A 21,694-nucleotide genomic window follows, 5' to 3' on the forward strand; every position below is an offset into this window, starting at 1 on the left:
CAAGGCTTCATGTCAGTGAACGTTATATTAAAAAAATCCTTACAATTTACAGAAGTGTTCAGGATTTAGCAGTTACATTTGCTCAGATTATTGTAATATAGAGCACTATACATTTACGTGGTGCTTTACATACACAGAAAGACACTTACAGTGCTAAAAAACAAGACATAGGACTGTTTTAGGAGAGGATTTTTAATGAAGATAACAACTGCTTGAAAAGATGGGAAAGTTTAAAATATGAAAGATCACGTGCTTGATAGACCGACAGATTTTTCCATGATCATTGATTCATAAACTGGTTTGAGGGATGCTAATTCCTTTTAGGAATATTTTTCCAATTGTTTTTCCTTCTGATTTATGTCTAATGTACCACTTCCGTCAAATGTCTACCCATTTGAAAATCCATCCTCAGTCCAATAAGATAAAATATCCAAAGATTTTAATCATTATATAGTAGCAGAAAACATACATTCAACACCTTTCATAATTGTTAAAGCAGGCATCATTTATTTTAATATTGTCGCACACATTCGCTCTCTCTCTAGTGCTTGGAATACCCCTTATGTGCATGCATTGTGTCTAATATTACACAAGCACATACTGGTTTTTCACAGGACCCAGCTCATTCAGTGCACAGGATGGATGCACAAGGAGGCAGAATTAAGACTGCACAGGCCACCATAAATCTGGCACTTCCTAACTTTTGACTGTTTGACTTTAAAGAATGTTCCTTTAACTTTGTTTTTATTCGTATATGGTTACACACACAGAAAGTACTTCCAAATCAACAATTTACTAGCTTTAAGGTGGGGGGGGGGGTTGCAACATCAGCAAAAGACTGAAATTAGAGATGAGTAAAGCGGTTCAGGAGAAAAAAAAAGGAATAGGTCTGAAGCTAAATCAGGTTAAGGTAAAACAAGTTAATTTCAGCCCATTGCAAGACTGACTCTGTTTTATACACTTCCCAAGTACTGGACACTCACTCCCTATACCAGTCCATTCCCTGCATGAACTGGGTCTGGTAATCAGGTCTAGCAATCTCTCTTTTCCAGGCCCTGATGCACTGCTCACTACATGGTTGCCTGCATGCTTCAACTACCCTATTACTTCTGCTCAGACCTGCACAATGCACCTCTGACAAGAAGTCTCAGGGTAGAAAACCTCCTGTAGAGATTTGTGTGTGCATGTACGTGTGAACATGCACACTTGTTTGTTTAAAATGCCAAGCCTCTCAGATTATGTAAAGACTTAATTACATGTCCCCAAGTTACATCTGACACCAGAGAGAAGGGGAATGGGGGAACCCATCAGATTCTCTAAAAACAAAGCGGCGGAATGAGAAGGATCTCCAGAATTGGGAGACTTGTATTCTGTAGAACCCGCAGTGGTTACTGCCCTGCCTGCCTCTAGTAAACAGACACAGCAAGCTTTGTGCACCCTTACTACCAAAGCCATGTTTGAACAGAAGAGCAGTGAAGACAGTTTGATTAGAGCTGACCAGAGGACGACAATTCTGTTTTGTGGAAACTTTCAAATTTGTTGTAGCTTATACTAGCAAAACTGCTCTTATACCAGTATAATTTACACTGGTTCCCCAAACTGACTTAGGACTGGTCTACACTACAGAATTAGGTGGAAGGAAGCCGCCTTAAGTCGACTTGTTAATGTTGGTGTCTACACTGCGAGGTCCTTTATGTCAGCCTAAGTCACCTCTGATGTCTACTTCTGTAATCCACATCTGCGAGAGGTGTAGTGCTTAGTTCGATTTTCATGGGCCGACTGTGAGGTAGTGCAGACGCAGCGTTGTGTAATTCCACTTAATTGGCCTCCAAGTAGTGTCCCACAATGCTCCTCTGTGACCGCTTTGGAGATCATTCTCAACTTTGCTGCACTGCAGCCAGGTACACAAAAAAGCAGCCCATCCCCTGCTAAAGCCCCATGAACTTCTGATTTCCCATTTCCTGTTTGACCAGCACTAGGAGCGTGCCATCTTGAGCACAGCTGATCATGGAGACGACACACTCCAAATGCGCTCCAGCCTGTTCTGCACAAGAGACAGTGGATCTCATCGCTGTGTGGGGAGAAGAGTCTGTGCAGGCAGAGCTCCGATTCAGCAGAAGAAACTCTGACATCTATGCAAAAATCGTTTGTGGAATGGGGGAGAAGGGCTACACAAGGGACACAACGCAGTGCCGCGTAAAAATAAAAACTTCGCCAAGTGTACCAGAAGGCAAGGGAGGCGAACAGTCGTTCTGGTGCTGAATCCCACACATGCCTGTTCTACAAGCAGCTGCATGCGATTCTTGAGGGTGACCCTACCAGCACCCCCACAAGCACCGTGGACACCTTACAGGTGTGAGAGTCTAGGAACAGCAAGGAGGATTATATGAGTGGATGAAGAGGAGAAGAATGGGAGATGGGCAAGTGGTAGATCCATTCTCCCCGAGAGCCAGGAAATATTTTTAACCCTGGAGCCCTGTGGGTCGCAGGACATCACGGTGGCCGACCATGATGCCAGGGAAGGCACCTCTGGTGAGTATACAGTTACAATGAAAGTCCAGTTAAACTTTAACACACACCCACACCCACACACGGTTTATATGCATGTTTACTGTGAAGAAAAAGCGAGGACTGTAGTTCTCTACTTACAAGAGGCCACTCCAGCTATGCAGAGGGTGGCCCCAGAAAAGACTGTTTATGTGGACAGGGATAGCCTGGGAATCCTCCATGGATATCTCTAGGAAACTTTCATGGAGGTACTCTGCAATCCTTTGCAGAAGGTTTCTGGGCAGGGCATTCTTATTTCTTCCAACATGGTAGGACACTTTCCCATGCAACTCCTTAATTAATTCTGTTAGCATCATTGCAGTACGCAGCATAAGGTCCGGGTCTATACCCAGACGCTTGCAGCATCTCCTTCCTTTCCACCTCTGTTACCCTCAGGAGACTGATATCACATAGAGTCGCCTAGGGGAAACGGGGGAAGTTATCATTAAAAGTGCTCTTACACAGAAGAAAAAAAAAAAAAGAGCATGTAGACCCACCCCGCCCTCCCACATTCCGGATTGCCAAATCACGCGGCCGCTAATGTGCCTTTACTATGCTCGGCAAGTAGTTTAAAGTAGCTGATAGGGGACTGGGGCCCCACATGAAAGATTCTGCAATTTGGGATTGAAAACATTCCCCCCCACCCTGTTCGTAAATAGCTTCCTGTGGTCCTATGGGGAAGGGCCATTGTTCGACTAGCTACCTGGGCTCCGGACGTGAGCCTGCCATAAACTTCATTAAAAGTGCAGTCACCCACAACCCGGGGGGGGCCTACTCACCATGGCTGGAGCAGCAAAACGGCACAGTGAACAGTTATGGATTCTGATTATGTTATGGCTTGTATCGAGTGTAATAAGGAGTTTTGTTGTTTTGTTTTTTTATGAAAACAGCTTTGCTATGGAAACATTTTATTAAGTACAATGGCACCTTTATTTTTTCCCCCCGACTGACAGCTGGAAATGTGTCCTTCGGCAGGTCAACACCTGAAAGCAGACTTTCAGTGATTAGAAGGAAGAGAACGAGAATGCAGGAGGACATGTTCACCGAGCTAATGAATGCCTCTGGGACAGCTGACACAGAGCTGAGAGCATGCAGGATTTCACTGTGCGAGAAGTTAGACATGGACATGGAGAGCAGGAAAGCTTCCAATGAGCGAGAACGTGCGGCACAGGATGAGATGCTTTGGATTATGAGGGACCAAGCCGATATGTTGAGGGATCTGGTTGAACTGCAGGAACAGAAGCAGGAGGGTAGAGTCCCTCTGCAGACCCTGGTGGACAGCCAGCCAGCATTGCCTGGCACAGAATCACCCTCCCCAAAGTGTTCCATGGGCAAAAAGTCCATTAGCCCTTTCATTTAACGGGGGGGGGAGGCGGGGGGGAAGGGAAGGGTACAAGGAACAGAAGGCACCCATTTACAGACCTTTGATGGTCTGGAACGCGGTGTTATGTTAGACAGCTGAAAATACTTCTCCCGTTCCAACTTTACAACCCCTTTTCCCCAAGGTTATCTTTTCTCTCTGTTCTCCCTCTTTACTTATGTTTGTTAAATAAAGCAAATGGATTCAAGAAATAAATCTTCTTTATTGAGTAGAAGCAGTGGGCTTGGGCAGGGGGTTGGCTTTACAGGGACAGTGATACAAGCCTGGTGAAGGTTTGGGAAAGCACAATACAGACAAGCAGCTCACATTACTGTGACTCATTGAAATGACGCAGTGCCCCTTGCTGTGCTCTTCTTATTGCTCTGGTGTCTGGCTGCTCAAAAATGGCTACCATGCAAAAACTGCCCACCCCTGTGGAAAATTTCCCCCCCTTTTTTCCAGATATTATGGGGCACATAGCAGACAGCTATAATCATGGGGATGTTCTCCTCACTAAGGTCCAACCTTGTTAGTAGACTTCTCCAGCGCCCTTTCAAATGACCAAAGGCACATTCAACCACCATTCTGCACTTGCTGAGCCAACAGTTGAACCATTCCCTCCTGCTGTCCAGACAGCTGGTGTATGGCTTCATGAGCCCTGGGAGCAAGGGGTAGGCTGAGTCCCCCAGGACAACTATAGGCATCTCAATGTCGTCAATGTTAATTTTGTAATCTGGAAAGAAAGTCCTGGATTGCAGCTTTTTGAACAGACCCGAGTTCCTAAAGATGCGCACATCATGAACCTTTCCTGACCATCCTACGCTGACATCGGTGAAATGCCCCCTGTGATCCACCAGCGCTTGCAACACCACTGAAAAGTATCCCTTTTGGGTTATGTACTCTTTGGCAAGGTGGTCTGGTGCCAAGATGGGGATATGCGCGCCATCTATTGCCCCACTGCAATTAGGGAACCCCATCGCGGCAAACTATGTCCTGCACATTTCTGAGACTCACAACCCTTCATAGCAGAAATTGATTAATGGCCCTGCACACTTGGAGCACAGCAGCTCCCGAGGTTGATTTACCTACTCCAAATTGATTCCCCACTGACCAGTAACTGTCTGGCATTGCAAGCTTCCAAATAGCGATCGCCACTCGCTTCTCCACTGTCAGAGCAGCTCTCATTTTTGTGTTGCTGAACTCCAGAGCAGGGGAAAGCTCTGCACAAAGTTCCTGGAAGGTGGCCTTCTGCATTCGAAAGTTCTGTGGCCACTGCTTGTCATCCCATACCTGCAAAATGATGCGGTCCCACTAGTCAGTGCTTGTTTCCCAGGACCAGAAATGGCGCTCAGAGTACAGCTGCTCTGTGACTGCCAGCAGCAACTGTGAATTGTTTTTTTCAATGGCTTCCAGCAGGGCTGCTTGCAGGACATCGCTATGTTCCATGCGGTGGGCCCTACTTTGGCTCTAGAAATACTGCAGGAGAGGGCGTGAGGTGTTTGAGATGCTCACAGCAAGAGTGCACAACCGAGCAGACGCCATGCTTCTGGGGTTATGGCGTACGCACGGTGGTTTTAAGGTGCAAAAACCACTGCGTTGTTTGCTATTGATGAGGGAGGGAGCACAGTGCATCATGGGATGAAGATGCAATGTTCCCATTCTCCCCGGTGACAATGTTTTGGTCCCATGAGACATTGCACAAACTTCCCAAATCACACTGCGGCAAGTTGCACTTTGGGATAGCTACCCACAATGCACTGCTTTGTGCATTGATACAGGTGCTGCTAGTGAGGATGCACTCATCGAGACAATGAGCATGGTGTTGCCAGGCACAATCAACTTCATTAATTCAGGGGCTTGAGGTCGAATTAGATAAAGTCAACTTAATTCTGTAGTGTGGACAAGCCATTAGACTATACCAGCATAAGCAGAGTTTAGTTGGTGTAACTGCTTTTACACTAGGGTTTGGCTGGCACAGCTAAGTCAGGAAATCATGCTAGCAAAAGTTTCTTGGGGTGGTGGGGAAAAAGAGTCTGGGTGAAGTTGGCAGTTAGGACCTGGGATGTGGGGGAGACAGGTTCAAATCCTTGCTCTGCAGAGATTTTCATCCCAGATCACTGATAGATGCAAAGCAGGGACTTGAACCTGAGGTTTCCCTTGTTCCAAGCAAGCACTGTAACCACCAGACTATAGTCCGAGTTTCTCTCTCTCCTTTTGATGAAGTCTTCATCGAAACCAAAATTTTTCAGCCTTGACAAGACAGCTTTTTTCAATTAAATTTCATTTAGTTGAAAATATACCAACCAACTTGTTCTGTTGCTAACATGGAAAAGGCCAGAGTCCCTGCACAATACTTTATATGGACTTTGTCAGGGTAAGATTTCAAAAGTCAGGACTATTATTATTTTGCAATGTCTCACTTGCCCCCACTGCAAGCTAAATAGCTGTACGTATTAAACATCAGTGAATGAAACAAAAAAGAATTCGCATAAAAATCACTGATCAGGCAAATACAAAACAAGGGTCTCATTCTGCTCTAGGTTATAATTACGTTGATGTTTTCAAGCAGAGGGAGCTATTGTACAGGAAGAGAAGAGCAATGTAAACCACAGTGACAGTGGCGTATCAGTCAGAAATCTAAGCAGTCCTCCAGACAAGCTGAATAGTTTGTCACCAATAGCCATGCATCACAATGTGATGGCCATAAGACGACTTGCCATAACAATTGCTTTCTGTGGTCTGAAGCTATTATTAAAAAAAAAAAAAAAAAAAAAATTTACCTGGCAATAAATAAGCTGTATAATTCGGGAGGCTAGCTTTGGTCTAAAATCTTTGGACTGCATTTTACTTTTCTTTTCAAAAGAAAAGAAAGTGTTTAACGGAGACCCTCTTTTACTAATGACTTAACTCAAAGCTAATGACAATGACACCATGAAAGAACAATACTTGCTAACTCATTTGCTATCAGCTTTTAACTCCTGTTTGTGTCTTGTAAAGCATGAATAAAAATTGACTTTAGAAACCTGGCAGCATGTTGACAACACTGGCTGCTAGAATCTTCTATGTAGTCACAGGAGCTGTGCAGGCAATGGCAGTGCAAGCTTCCTCCATACAGCCCTGCTAAGGTGCCCCTGTGCTCTGTACATCCTCTACATTCCTAGGTCAATTTGATCCATGGCCTCTCTACTGCCACTAGCAATGAGAGTGCTAATCGTGATGGTGAGTTTTATATCTTGAATACTTATCTTCTAGACTGAGGCTATCAACTCATTTCATATAAGCCACCATTAAGCCAACAGATACAGGTGTATTTAGTCACTAGCAGCCATGTCTGGATTTCAGCTAGTGACTTCCAGGTAAAAGGTTCATTTACCCGGGAGGTAGGATGAGTGTGATTAAATTGGGGTTTTCCCCAGCCTGAGTTAAAATGTTATCCTGCTGGGAGAACTAAAAACAGATTAAGCCAAATTCACTCCCGTACAAGTCCCCTATCTAAAACTAGACACGTATGTCTAAGGAAGCACTTCTAAAGTAAATAATAAAATTATTTATAAGCAAAACAGGAAAAGCAAATTTATAGGTCTCGAGAGGAAAATGGTGGGGAGCTTCCATTACTATGATGGGCACTGGGACAAATTTATTTCCCTAGGGATCAAACAAGACAAAGGATCTGGCACATTTTACCATGTTTACAACTCAACAGACAAGAGGTGGCTGCACCTTCAAACATCCCTTTAGGAAACGGGGCCTGGTAGTTGTCTTTTTTCTTTTTTTTGACTTTTGCATTAGGCCTGACCTAGTACATATGAACTTGCACATAATGGTCACAATTTACTCAGATTTAAAACAAATGTGAAACATACTATGTCTAACCATAGTTTTTTTCCATTTAAAACCCACAAACCTTTCCTTGAGCTTGGGTGTCATGTTTGCCTTGCCATTCTTAGAGCCTCATTTGTTCTGGATTCATTTAGCAGTGCCAAGAGTCAAAAAGAGGCCACTTGAATTGCTCTCTCTGGGGATCCTGGTTTTGAACTGCAAGAAGTCTCTTAAAAACCTGAGCTTGCTAGATTGCGGTTATAAACCCCATGAGCATATGTCAGCATAACCCCATGGGGATATGCTGATGGAGCTCATACTTTTAGTGAAGCTGAAGCAAGCTGAAGCAATAGTTACACATGCCATAGACACAGATGGTTTTCAACTAATCAGCCACCAAGTTTCTTTATACAAAAAACAACGCTGAAGTAAATGATCTACAAAACCTGCGTCCAGCATGTTCATGGAAAACCAAAATGAATAGGGTGACCAGATGTCCCAATTTTATAGGGACAGTCCCGATATTTGGGGCTTTTTCTTATATAGGCGCCTATTATCCTCCACCCCTGTCCCTATTTTTCACACTTACTGTCTGGTCTCTCTAAAAATGATGCTCATTGATTGATCCCTTTATTATTTTCAAAGCTTATGAAATTTGTGTGTTAACCAATAGAGGGCACTGAAGACCAGTGACAGCACCCACAATAACAGAGGAGTTTTAGGTTAACAACATGCATCCCATTCTGCTGGGCTCTCAAATTCTGCAGAACACTTGTTAGGCACAGAGGATGCGCATCAAAGTTTTGAATGCAACACCCTGTTAAGTATAGATTTAATGCTAACCATACGAAGTCTCACGTAGAAAGAGTGTATGTGAAAATATACAACTACAGGTTTCAGAGTAGCAGCAGTTTTAGTCTGCATCCGATGAAGTGAGCTGTAGCTCACAAAAGCTTATGCTCAAATAAATTTGTTAGTCTCTAACGTGCCACAAGTCCTCCTTTTCTTTATACTACTACAGGTGACTGACAATTACTATACACTATTATTCTCTCTTAGTTTCAGAATGTATTAGCTTTGACACCACTTAAAATCTGAATAGGCTGGATCAACTTCCTTCAGCATTGCAACAAACTGTCTGCTGCCTCAAAAGAACTTACTTGTTAATGCATACCAAGAATATTACTGCGTGGTAAACAGTCCCAAAAGAAACAGTTTTTCTGTACCAATTTTAAGTTATCTGAACAATTTTACAACTAGCAATTTGTGTAGTGCAGGATTTGTAAGACAGAGCCAAGAGAAACATGTTACAGATCAGAGGATGTTAATTAGGTTACTGTGACATTACATTTTGTCTGGGATCACTTACAGTACTAATGTATATGAATTTTTTTTTAAACTTTCATTTTGTATCTTGAATACAATAAGACTTAAAACCTCTCTTTGATATTCAAACTACAGTCTTTCACCTCAACAGGTATAAAATTAATCAAGTTTAACTAGTAATAACTGGGCTAAGGCAAGAAAAATATTGAACAGAAAAAGGAAACATGATTCAATCAACATAAACAGACAATTTGCTCAAATTTATTCTGTCCATTAATGCAAATCAGCTTGACCTGCAATCACATGAAATATATTTATCAGACTGATCTCTGGTTAGTATATGAAAACCAGCTTTGTTACTAAACAAAAAACATCCCAGGTATTCAAAATTTAAAAAGGAAAAATCAAACATATTATCAGACCTAAATCTCATGCAGAATTTGTCTATTTGAAAGTATGTGGACTTCTACTAGAAAAACCACAAAACCAAATATGTAAATTGTTTCCCAGCATTATTTTTGTGAAAGTTTTTCCATATTCAAGAGATCTCCCAAAGTCATCAATTTTGCTGTTTCTTCTGTTCTGCTATACGTAACCAAAACCTTGTTTGCCCCTTTGACCTAAATATTGAGAAACTGATCAGAATGTGACTAACTTAAAGCATCTTCAGCTTATTCACATCTCTCGCACACGATCACACGTACTAAGAAAATAACCTCATACACATGCTCTCACAAACTAAACACTGAGCAGTAGATAGATTATAATCCTCTTTAAGCCCCAAACAAAGAATAAGCAAACCATAGATAATAGTATGGGGAGAACTAACCGGTAATTTACCAAGGGCTTGATTTTGACTACCCCTAAAATGGCCAGGGACAGGAGGAAATCCCTTTCCTCACCCCTTGGTCCCTCCCCAGCGTAGCGGTGTTAGAGATGCTTATATCACGGCTTCACATCCAGTGCAGAGTTCAGCAAAAGCACGACCACTATTCCTTCTGCAAAGCTTCCTCAACATGCAGGCCATCAAACTAGTTAGAACTGGCGGAACAGAAGTAAGATGGACCCTGTTCAGGTGTAGGAACCTACCTACTTTCCCCTTGGAGCAAAGAGGAGAGCAGAGGAGAAATTGTGATGGGAGTCCCTTTCACTTCCCAGTACTCTCTGGGGCGAGTGCAATGCTGGTTTAAGCCTAACGGCCCAAATGATCAACGCCCTTTCACTGTAGCGGTGGTGTGAGAAGGGAAGTTAATTCTAAAAACAGTTACAGCTGCCCTAACTCTACAAGATGTCTTTCAGAATTCCGCCTCCTGGAAAGAGCTAAACTAGTTTGTTAGATCTGGCTATTTTCTATCATTGCGCGCTCCACCCTGCAGTCAATCACCAGCAAACTCAAGATTCTGGAGACAACTGGACTGGAATACAAAACGTTTAAGACCTGATTCTGCAACTCCTACTCATGATGAATTGAAGTCACTTACTTATGACTATTCAACACAAAAAGAACCTATACCTTAGCAAGTGGGGAAACTACAGATTTATTAATATGTGAGACTAACACAAAACCTAAAACACAGAAAAAAGTATTCAAATTGCAAGGCTGCATTTTTTTTTCCTTCGGATGGAGGAAGGCAAAACTTGGGAAATAAAACACGGGTATTTATTGATCTGCAGTGAGGGAATAAAGCAAAAGAATTTCAGAAACTAGTTCACAGCTGGCATTAATCAAAACTTCTGTTGTGAGAAATGTCAGTAAAGAAACAGGAATTCAGAGAGAAAGAAAAACAAAACAAAAACACAGAAAAAGAGGAAAGATAGGTGGCAGAATAGGTTTTCTGCACTAGCCCTTCACTCCTGGTAGTCTGAAATCAACACTGTCTTCTACTGTAAGTGGAATGAACTTAATGGCCTTTACCCATTCATCCACTCAAACCACCACCAAGTTTGGTACAGACTAATTACCGCTCAGAAGAGGGTCATGTGCTGGAGAAGTAAGGATGTACCGTAGCTAGTTTGGACTGAAGTGCGCTGCACTTTCTGTAATGCCTTTGGGAAGTGGGCCTAGCTCTTGCAAAGTTCATAAGCCCCACTTGACCCACTGTTTGTTTTCTCCATAGAAAACAAAAACAAAGGAACGCAATTTGTTGTGTTGTCGTCGAAAGTATTTCTTTGTGGGGAGCCAGGTACAAAAGGTATGACACTTTCCTTAATGAACAATTAGCTATTACTTGTTGAGGAACTAGTCTCTGAAGAGAAGCATTCCATATGGATGCGTACGAAGGATGGACGGGTTGATTCAGGTACACCAAGACCAGGCCTAAACTTCATCCTCATCTTTTTACAGTTTAAAAAAACATCCTGAGTTTTAGCCCCTCACTCACAATCCAACCTCGTCACACCCAGAAGTCTCTGTACTCAGCTCCCTCTCACCAAGTACAATAAGCATTCTGCCCAATTTTTCCTCCTCTGCTTGAGGCTAGTTTCTGTCTCTCTTCCAGCCACCCCTTCAAAAACTCGTTTCCCAGCAACCTGCTCCCTCTACTCTAGTCAAGTCAAGTTCTGTGCTATCCTCAAGCTCTCTCTACCTTCGGTGATATTCTGTATCCTTTGCTGGGGCTCAGCAGATCTGAAATTCTGGGCTGAAGCCAGCTGTCCTCTTCTAATAGCATAAACTCTTAGGCTTCCCAGGATTCGGGAAGCACATTGGATGCTGACTCAAGAACAATCCAGACAAGATTCCAAGCTAATTGGAAACCAGCAGAGGGTACCAATCCCACCCCCGACACACACACAATTTAGACGGGCAAGGGAGAAAACTATAAACGGGGGAGGGGGGGTGTCACAGAGGTAAAGGGGAAAATACAAATAGAGTCAATCAAAGCAATGGTTGCACATATCAGCTAGAAGCCCAGCATTAGCGCAGACAGCCTTAGTGCAGCTGAACAGCCAGCGGTCTTATTTCCAATCACATGAATGGACTTCATCAACATTCTACATTTGAGCACGGCCCAGACTCAAACTGGGATCCTCAGAATTCTTAAGCAATAACTTCACTAAGTCAGCATTTCCCTGTGGGGCCCTCTCGTGTAGTTAGCAGTAACTTGCTGAGCTCTTCATTACTATTTATACAGCACCCAAAAGAGTGGTCGGTGTTTTACCAAAAAAAAAAAAAAAAAAGAAAGAAAGAGAGAGAGAGAGAGAGAGAGAGAAAAGCTTCCTGCCCAGAGGAATTTGCCCTATAAATAGAAGACAAGCAGTTGAACCTTAGTAAATGGGATGCAGTAAAGCAAGCAAAGATGTTTCGCTAGTTTCTAAAAAAAAAAACCTCTGACCACTGTCGCACTCATCATTACTCAGTGGAGCAGCAATAAATGCGAAGAATAGCACAGGGTAACAAATAATTTTAAAGATGGGTGTTAGAGGCACAAGGAATTCTAGGAAGGACTGCCATAGGACATAAGCAACAATCCTTCCCTTGAAATAGGGAGGGACTGTGAAATCTAAAGGGGACGTTGGAGACAGGACAAGACAGTTCAGAGATGAGGGTCTACATCAGACGTGGGCAAACTATGGCCTGCGGGCCACATCCGGCCTATGGGACCGTCCTGCCCGGCCCCTGAGCTCCTGGCCAGGGAGGCTCGCCTCCGGCCCCTCCCACGCTACCCCCTCTCCCCCACAGGCACACCGCCACGTGGGCAGCACTCTGGCTGGCCACTCCTACTGGGCAGCGTGGGGAGTGCAGCTGGCTCTGGCCAGGTGGCACAGCTCCGAGCTCCTGCTGCTGGTAAGGGGGAGAGGAGCGGGGGGGTTGGGTACAGGAGCGGGGGGTCCTGGGGGACAGTCAGGGAGTAGAGGTTGGGGGGGGCGGTCAGGGGATGGGGAACAGGGAGGGTTGGGAGTGGGAGTCCCAGGGGGCCTGTCAGGGGTGTGGATAGGGGTCGGGGGGGCAGTCAGGGGATAGGAAGCAGGGTGGGTTGGATAAGGGGGTGGGATCCTGGGGGGCAGTTAGGGTGAGGGGTCCCAGGAGGGGGCGGTCAGGGGATTAGAAGCAAAGAGCGCTTGGATAGGGGATGGGAGTCCCGGGGGGGGGTGTGTCAGGGGGCAGGGCTGTGGATAGGGTCGGGGCAGTCAGGGGATAAAGAGCAGGGGGCGTTGGATGAGTTGGGAGTTCTCAGGGGGGCAGTCAGGGGGCAGGAAGTGGGGGGGGAGGATAGGGGGCGGGAGCCAGACTGTTTGGGGAGGCACAGCCTTCCCCACCCGGCCTTCCATACAGTTGCGCAACCCTGATGTGGCCCTTGGGCCAAAAAGTTTGCCCACTCCAGGTCTACATGCACCAGGACAGGCTGAAAGAGGACTGTTGAGAGTGGGAGCTTTGGTGGAGTAAAGTGGTCATGAGAAAAGGATGAGAACAGAATGGTAGTAGGAAGAATTGTAGAGAGACATAAAAGTGAGGACAAAGCATTTAAATATCGATGTAGAAGGCAGGGAAAGGATTAGAAGAGGAAACGGACATGGTCATAATGGTAAATCCTGACTGGATTTCATGAGTTGCATCTTTTTTTGGGAGAAGGAGAAGATGCTGAGAAAACCTGGAGATGTTAAACTTTCAGGGACTTTTCTGAACCTTTTCAGGTTCACCTATCACCACTAACGTGTCCCAACACAGATACACATAGAAGTGAAACAGAACTTTAAGAGGTTGCTCATTCACTGCGTTTGCTTTGAGCCATAAATGAGCTTCCACCTGGTCACAGGCAGACTGCAGAACCTTTCTATAACCACCAACCATCCATACAGCTTTTTCTAGTCTCCCATCTACAATATTAGTTCCCCAGTATGGTAGCTTTTCATGACATATTTTTTAGAAAACACTTCACTTTTTAACTACTGTTCAAGCTACAGTATTGACCCCTTAAATTCCCACCCCGTCCTTCAAGGTAGAGTGACTTCTACAGAATGATGATGATTTCCCATACATTTGAAAATAAAGACTCTTTCTTGCAGCAGACAAGAAATTCAAAAAGTGACCCAATCTGTATTTACTAGAGGAGGAGGGAAAGGTTTCTAACTTTTACTACAACTGTTTATTATTTTAATTATTTCAAGTGAGCTGTAGCTCACGAAAGCTCATGCTCAAATAAATTGGTTAGTCTCTAAGGTGCCACAAGTCCTCCTTTTCTTTTTAGTTATTTCAAGGACTCTGAATGAACAGATGTTCCAGCCTAATGCCCACGATCTCTCCAATTCAGGTATTTTACCTGGAAAACTGCCATGACAGTTCATAAAGCAAAATCTGCTAAAAAAAAAACAAGACACATAATCAGAGCCAATTCTTGGGATATGGCAGTCCCCTTTACAAATACTTCTGCTTTCTTCTTCTTCCTCCTGTAACATATCATGGGATTCTCTCCTAACTTCTCATTCTGGGAGAAATCAGAGCTACCATTTCCTAAACTTCACCTCAGCACATATCCAAGTCCTCTTAGGTCTTCCTGCATATCACTTCCTTTTTAGTTTCTTTACAACAGCGAGCTTTTTCTGTCTATCCCATCTGGATCTCATGCTGATATATAAAGCCTCTGATCTGTTGAAATGGCTTCTGGACTCCTGGTGTCTTTAGAACTGCTGTGATGAGTGACTTTCAAAACCTCAATACAAGTACCCTAGAACTCCATCAGGAATGTGTTCATTCCATTCATCCCCTTTTCAGTACTGAAAAGCAGTATTTAAGCAGAACTATGAGAGAATTTTCTCAATAGCTACATTCATGAACACACTATTAAGTATTATTTTTCAAATGAAGCAGCTTAATATGATTTAAGTGATGCAGAACTTTCCCATAGAGGGAAAGATGCAAATTCTCTGTCAGACAAGATCTTCAGCACAGTTGGCATTAAGGCTTACAGTACTTTGATGTTAATAAATATGGATGGGTTGTAGAGATGGAAGAAAAGCAGCCTTCATCAGATTTTCCATTACTAAGCTGATAGCCATGGTACAACTGCTTTTTAATATAGCTGTATGACCATGCTTGCCAATAAGCCACTGGTTTCCATCACTTGAACAGGTGAAATTGTGCTTCATGGGGATGTGAATATGCCTCTCTGTCCAAATCACGTTCAGTTCAAGGTGGCCTAAACCCAAAAAATTGTAAGAGGGCAAAGTGTTTAGCAAGAGGGATGTTATACAATGCTCCAGCCCAAATCAAACTGGTGAACGCTCCAAGCAGTAAATGAATGGATTAGGGTGTCTCCTTTTGGAAATGATTATGCAATTTTTTTGTTTGTATTCTGCTATGCATTGTGCAACGGCACCTGCATTTGGCCCCAGTAGTCCTGAGTTTCAGATGTGACTGAAGCAATACAAAGAGTACCTTGGAATCCTTGTGGATTAAAGATGCTGTGTAAATGCAAGCCCAGCTTTCTGCCAATATTCCTATACCCCCAGCACTACCGTACCTCCCCACCCCCATTCTAGCTGTAGTCACATATCAGATATTTTAAAGTACTGTGAATTCCAAATACAGGCAATTAAGCTCCATGTAAAGTCTGTTTAGCATCTTGTTTAATTTGATAAAGGCTCATCAGATCATTCAAGAGTCAGCTTCTGGTTAATACTATCGCATGAAATTTGCAGGACAACGGTCTGGTTTTTCCTATACTTCTGTAACACATCACTAACCGGGTATGGAATCTTTTTGCTCTGCTGGATCTATGCTAAAAGCTATTTTTTCAGGCTGAATGGACTATCCTTCCTAGTATCTGGTTTCATCAGTCTTTAAATGTCTACATCTTGGGTGCTGAACTTCCTTCCTCCCTATCTACCCCCACATGATCATACTCATTTTTATATAACAGTGTTTCCCCTTTTTCCAATTGAAACATCATTTTCTCTTGCCTTTTCCTTAAAAAGGAAAAAAAATGATCACTACTACTAGCAATGTTGGCTATTCATTAAACATTTATATTTCCTCTGGTTGGGTGGGTGGTTTAGTCCTCTGGTTAAGCCAAACTTCCACCCCTTCTTTGTGATAGTCAAAGTTGCTAATAAGCAAAACTTTCACATCCTATTGGCAGAGAACAATGTTAATGTACTCATGTATAGCATCTTACATCCTAAAGAAGCCCAAAGCACTTTACAGATTAAACATCTGGATCACTCACCCACCACCACAATGTAGTTACCACTGAACATGTCAGCAATGCTACATAAAAGTTAGTTAGGAGATGGAGCAGAGTAACTTCTCCAAGTGAAATTACGGGGAAAATTAAGGGAGATAAAGAATATTACTCAACCTAGAAACTGACCAGGATACAAAACTTTAGACCACACCTTCCTTAACCAGAAAGTGGACAGGACTTGTGTTTTAAGATGGAATCTTCAGTAACACCATCCCCCTCAAGACTCCACTGAGATATAGGTTCACAGTCAACTCAGAAGGCGGCATGCTGCTTGTAGAATCTCCATCATCACCTACCACTGTACCTGGGGTTTTCCTTCAGAGGTATCCCATCCAAATTGTCCCTAAGAATGACCAGGCTTAAATTAAGAGATATGACTGATCTCAGCACTTTGTATTTTTACATCGTCAGCATTATTATTCATTTTAAACAACCAAGTCTTGAGCAGGAGGCTGTTATTTAAAATAAACAGACCCCCTCAGGGAGGAATCTAGTGAAACATACCACACAATTTTAGGGGTCCATCATGGGATCACCTGTTTCTTCAACACGGCATCTTGCCTGCAAGGTTAAGCTTAGTAGTTTTAAAACTTCTCTTTGCAATTTAGTAGATCTGGTGAATGCAAATAGATCTATTAAATTTAAGTGACCATGCAAAGCTGAAAACCCCAAGCTTAAAATTTACAGACAAATGTTCTACACTAGCACAAAGGCTATGCCCCACTCTTCAAGTAGTGATACCATATGTTTCAGCAATAGATCCTTCCATGAGGAGCCTGTAATAATAATAAAAAAAACTCTGATTTTAAGTACTTAAGTTACTAAACACAAAAAAGGAAAACAAAAACAAAATGTAGGGAAAAGGTAGAAATATTATTGGTCACTCTTCATCAGTATATTTAATTTGTAATTAAAGTTATGTACGTCAAGTATAAATTAGCTGATGTTACATTTATACATTTCTCGGAATATCTTTTAGATCACTTGGGATATGCTTATTTATTTTCTAGATGTAACATCATGAGAAGGATAGTCCATTAAAAATTAATATGCCAGAGTAATAATTTCACTCTCTCAGTTCTCAATTCCTATTCTCCACTGCTAAGAGTTTTATTAGTATTGCTTTTCAGAAGCACGAATGGGCTTGTACTATGAAGTATCAGAACAAACTTACACTGGGACACAACAGATCTTTCAGGACAATAGTTTAATAGGATTCAATGTCGGATTAAACATTTATGCGGATAATGAGAACACTCACAATCTGTTTACACAGCAAAGAAAAACCTGCAGCTGGCCTGTGCCAGCCGACTCCGGGCTCGCTACGGGGGCTGTTTCACTGCACTGTAGACTCCCACCCCGCAGGGTCATAGAGCCCGGGCTCCAGCCCAAGTCCAGAAGTCTACACAGCAATGAAACAGCCCCATAACCCAAGCCCTGTGAGCACAGGCCAGCCACGTGTTTTTCTTTGCTGTGTAGGCATATCCTCACAGTTATATCCGATAACATGCTGTACTGGAAACAGTGTAAAAATTACAAGCTGCCACTTTAAATCCTAAAGGTTTCCCTGGTCCTGCTTGCAGGTTTAGGCTCTGTAAGGGAGCATGCAATCAGGGTCTTTCAGAAGTCAGTCTGCAGAGAGACTGCCTAGAGTAAGATATGGTGAGCCTGCTTTCATCTCTGTTTTTGGGTTCTTGTGTGTTATCACTCTGAATTCTAAGCAATAGTGTTATGTTGCAACCTTTCAGTGAAAGTATTTTAGGTTTTTAAACAAACTTCTCTATGTGTATGCCAGGAACATAACAGATAGGATAACAAAAATTGAGGAATAAACTCTCTTGCTTCAAGAAAATGTTACATCCGATGTAGTGAGCTGTAGCTCACGAAAGCTTGTGCTCAAATCAATTGGTTAGTCTCTAAGGTGCCACTAGTACTCCTTTTCTTTTTGCGAATACAGACTAACACGGCTGCTACTCTGAAACCTCTCTTGCTTCAGAGTATATACCAGCCATTCAAGGACGAGAGTCAGAACACCACACACACACACACCCCTCCCCAACCGCCCATCCCAAAGGGCAGGTAGTTCCATAAATGCTTACAATGGGGTTTTCTTGCACCTTTCCTAAAGTGTCTGCTAAAGGTCACTATCACAGACTTCTGGTCCAATATGCCTATACATTAGAAGCTTACAGTTTAATACCTGAAACACTGAAAGTCACAGATATGGTCTTTGTTCTTCAACAAAATCACCTTTCCTTTGCCTTGCAAAAAATGAGTTTCACTCATTTGGATTTATCATCTAAATCACTCACAGTAAGAGATGTTATAACTCAATTATCTCACAAATACCAAACTTTAAAATTAAGTTACCAGTCACCTAAATGGACACTATTTATGCACTTTAGGTATGAACAGTGAAAACACGTTGTAAGCAGTATAGTTGCCATTGTAAAGCTTGAATTTTTTTCCCAATAAAGCTTTAGAAGCAAAACTACATGGAGCTGGACACTTACATTTTTAAAGCATATTAACTTACGAGGGGGAAGTTTAAAGGCAAAAATGGGATTTTAGGCACCTAGTTTCCACTGATTTTCAGTGTGAGTTGTGCACCTGTCATTTGTGCTTTTCAAAATCACCCCATGCAAGGAGGTCTGGATAGTTTTCCAGTCGGCAAACTCAGCCCACTTCTTTCCATGCATGACTGAGGACTATTAATTGTTTTTTAAATGAAGCACTCTTGCTCTCTCAGAGCGAACTCCTCATGTACTGGGAAGAGCAACACAGCTTTACAGAACAGAACAGAATAGCCCAATATCTTGTAATTATAGAACTGAGATTAAGTGCATTACTGTTTATTTAATATTGATCTGAAAGTATTTAAATCTGCAATGATCCAAATATTACTAATGTATTTACATTTGTGAATAAGTAAATAAAAAGCCTGTTATTAAAGCCTTCATTAATTCTGATTATATGATAACTTAAAAGCAAATCAGTGTATTGCTGCTTTGTAGAGTCCCAGGGACTACCGAAAAGCTGGCACTGTAACACCACATGTATCAGCAAAAATGACTAACAGGATCTACTTTCAGTAATCTTAAATCATACTGGCAAAATATGGAATTAAAGGTTATGCATAATACTCCAAGTATTTTTATTTTAATCTGTTCCTGATTCATGTCTTATTGTATAAAATATAATTGATTTTTATATCACTTGACATTTATGTGCAATGATAGACTAGATTTTTTTCCTTCAACCACAATGTTTAGGCAGCGCTCAGATGTCTATGTTATTATGAAAAGCAATCCAGCAATTTTAATTCTTATGAGTATGGTACTTAAAAGTTTTAAAATATCACATTGACGGATAACATTAGAAACGTCATCCTAACCTCAAAATTCTGACATTTTCTATATCTTTATTTAGGGCCAAATTCTTTACTAACGTAAATGGGCACAGATTCAATGGAATTTTACCCAATTACACCAGCAGAGACTTTGGCTCTTAATTACTAAGGAGCTTTAGGATCATGTCTATGTAATCTGTTCCACAACTTTTTTTTTTTTTTTTTTTTTTTTTTAACATAAAAAATATTGGTTTTAAGACTAATTTGCTTTAAGCTATCATTGGGGTCTGAGATTCAGCTCCTCTTAATTAAGAAAAATAATGAAAAAATTCTGTGCCCCAAGTATGTTGGTCTAAAAATTTAAAGCAGTCAAGAGACAACATTATTTAATGTCTATACCCTATTCTTATACAACACATTAAATTAAAGCAATTTATTGCTTTAGTAGCAGAGGAGTTAAACTGGGTTTCACATGCTGACCCCATTTGTCACCTCTGGCTTTATAACCTCACCATGGAAGTCAATTGTGGTGAAACTTGGTATCAATGGCCCTTAAGTTGGAAAATGAATAGTTGTGCTGTAAGGGTCTGATCCAAAGTCTACTGATCACAACAGGAGTCTTCCCATTGAATTTAGTGGCCTTTGGATCCCGCCCTAAAGAACCAATGGTTATTTATTTGTATTACTGTGACACCTAGGAGCCCCTGTGCAAAGCACTGTACTCACAGACTCATCACAAATGTACTTTTAACTGAAGGAGGGAGGGGGGAACTTGACAAAACATTTAACAAATAGCAAAAAAATGTTGTGATACTAAATGCTTTCTCACTACTCAATTATTTATGAAGTAATTCCCAGTGATCCAGAGTACCCATAGCCTTTAGAGTATGATTAACTGCACTTTATTATATCCAGTAATTAGTCTGGCTTAAAACAATGTTCTACAGTATACTTTACATAGTTGGTCCAATGTAACAGAGAAAAATTTGGCCTCAAAGTAACAAATAATTTCTCCCAAATTTCAAAGTCCAAGTGCCGTGTCACTGTAGTATTTTATAAATACATTACCAAATCATCATAATATTTACAGGAAATGCTGAGGCACAGTACAAGGGGAAAGAGAAGATCAGAGGTATTTTCAGTATTTATTGATACATACAGTACAAGGAAAAGCATACCTGATAATCTAAAATGCTGAATCCTAAGCCTTTATAGTCTTTTTCCAGTTCAATAACTTTCACGTCAGGAGACCATAATGCTAGTTCACCATCTCCTTCCTCTTCAGGATGAAGGTGGTCTACTTCTGGTTTCATCTGAAACATAAAATATCTGCTGCAAATACTATCCCTATTTTTAGTTCTGGATGGATGTTTATTCATTCAATATTCCTGCTACATTAATGGTTCATCCAAGATGGACCTCATCTGAAATATTATATATCCTTTTTCTCTAATTCCATCCAGACTAAAGTCCTGATCTTGCAAACACTTATGCATTTACCACAGGAAGTCCCATTATGACAACTCCCAACAGCAAAGCTAAACATGTCCATCAGTGCCAAACACTGCACACAGATACTGAGATGTAACATTTAGGATTATTTCTAATTACACCAATGGCACTAACCTTTTACACTTCAATGGACTTCGGCCATCCCATTAGATGCATAAAAGGAAAAAAAATTTCTCAACACAAGGATTTAACCACCACATAACGGAAAGCCCATGAAAAGACAGAAGGTCCTGAAAATTAAGTATTAGAACCTTAATCAATCCCAAATTGGAACTGAGTACATGACTTTGAAAAAAACTTTTTTTTTTTTTTTTTTTTTTTCCATTTTTGCTTTAACATTTGAACTCTGGAAGAGAGAGAGAGAGAGAAACACAAATCCCTCTGAAATAAACTGACTTCACAAGTATATTTCAAAAAGTTTTGGGAAAAAAAATCATCCCTTGTTGTCCAAGATAAAATACGGATTACAAATTTTACTGCTATTGCACCATTTGTTTTAGAGGGAAACAATATAGTAAATGTATAAGAAAAAAAGGAAGTCCACAGCCAAGTAGCATGATCTCTTCGAAGTCTGAATGGAAATTGTCATTAGGAAACTTG

At 41.7% G+C, this 21,694-nt stretch overlaps 1 protein-coding gene across 8 annotated transcripts in view; it reads right to left on the bottom strand.

The window, feature by feature from the left end:
* Positions 1-21,694, bottom strand: part of PATJ (PATJ crumbs cell polarity complex component) — a 210,404-nt gene that overhangs the window by 136,817 nt on the left and 51,893 nt on the right. For all 8 annotated transcript variants that reach the window (XM_043552634.1, XM_037906549.2, XM_027821512.3 and 5 more), the window contains one exon: positions 20,761-20,895. In XM_043552634.1, coding sequence (XP_043408569.1) covers positions 20,761-20,895 — 135 coding nt within the window. The remainder of the gene's footprint in view (positions 1-20,760; positions 20,896-21,694) is intronic.

The sequence above is a fragment of the Chelonia mydas genome, chromosome 8 (genome assembly GCF_015237465.2).
Source record: "Chelonia mydas isolate rCheMyd1 chromosome 8, rCheMyd1.pri.v2, whole genome shotgun sequence".
In the NCBI taxonomy this organism is placed as follows: domain Eukaryota; kingdom Metazoa; phylum Chordata; order Testudines; family Cheloniidae; genus Chelonia; species Chelonia mydas.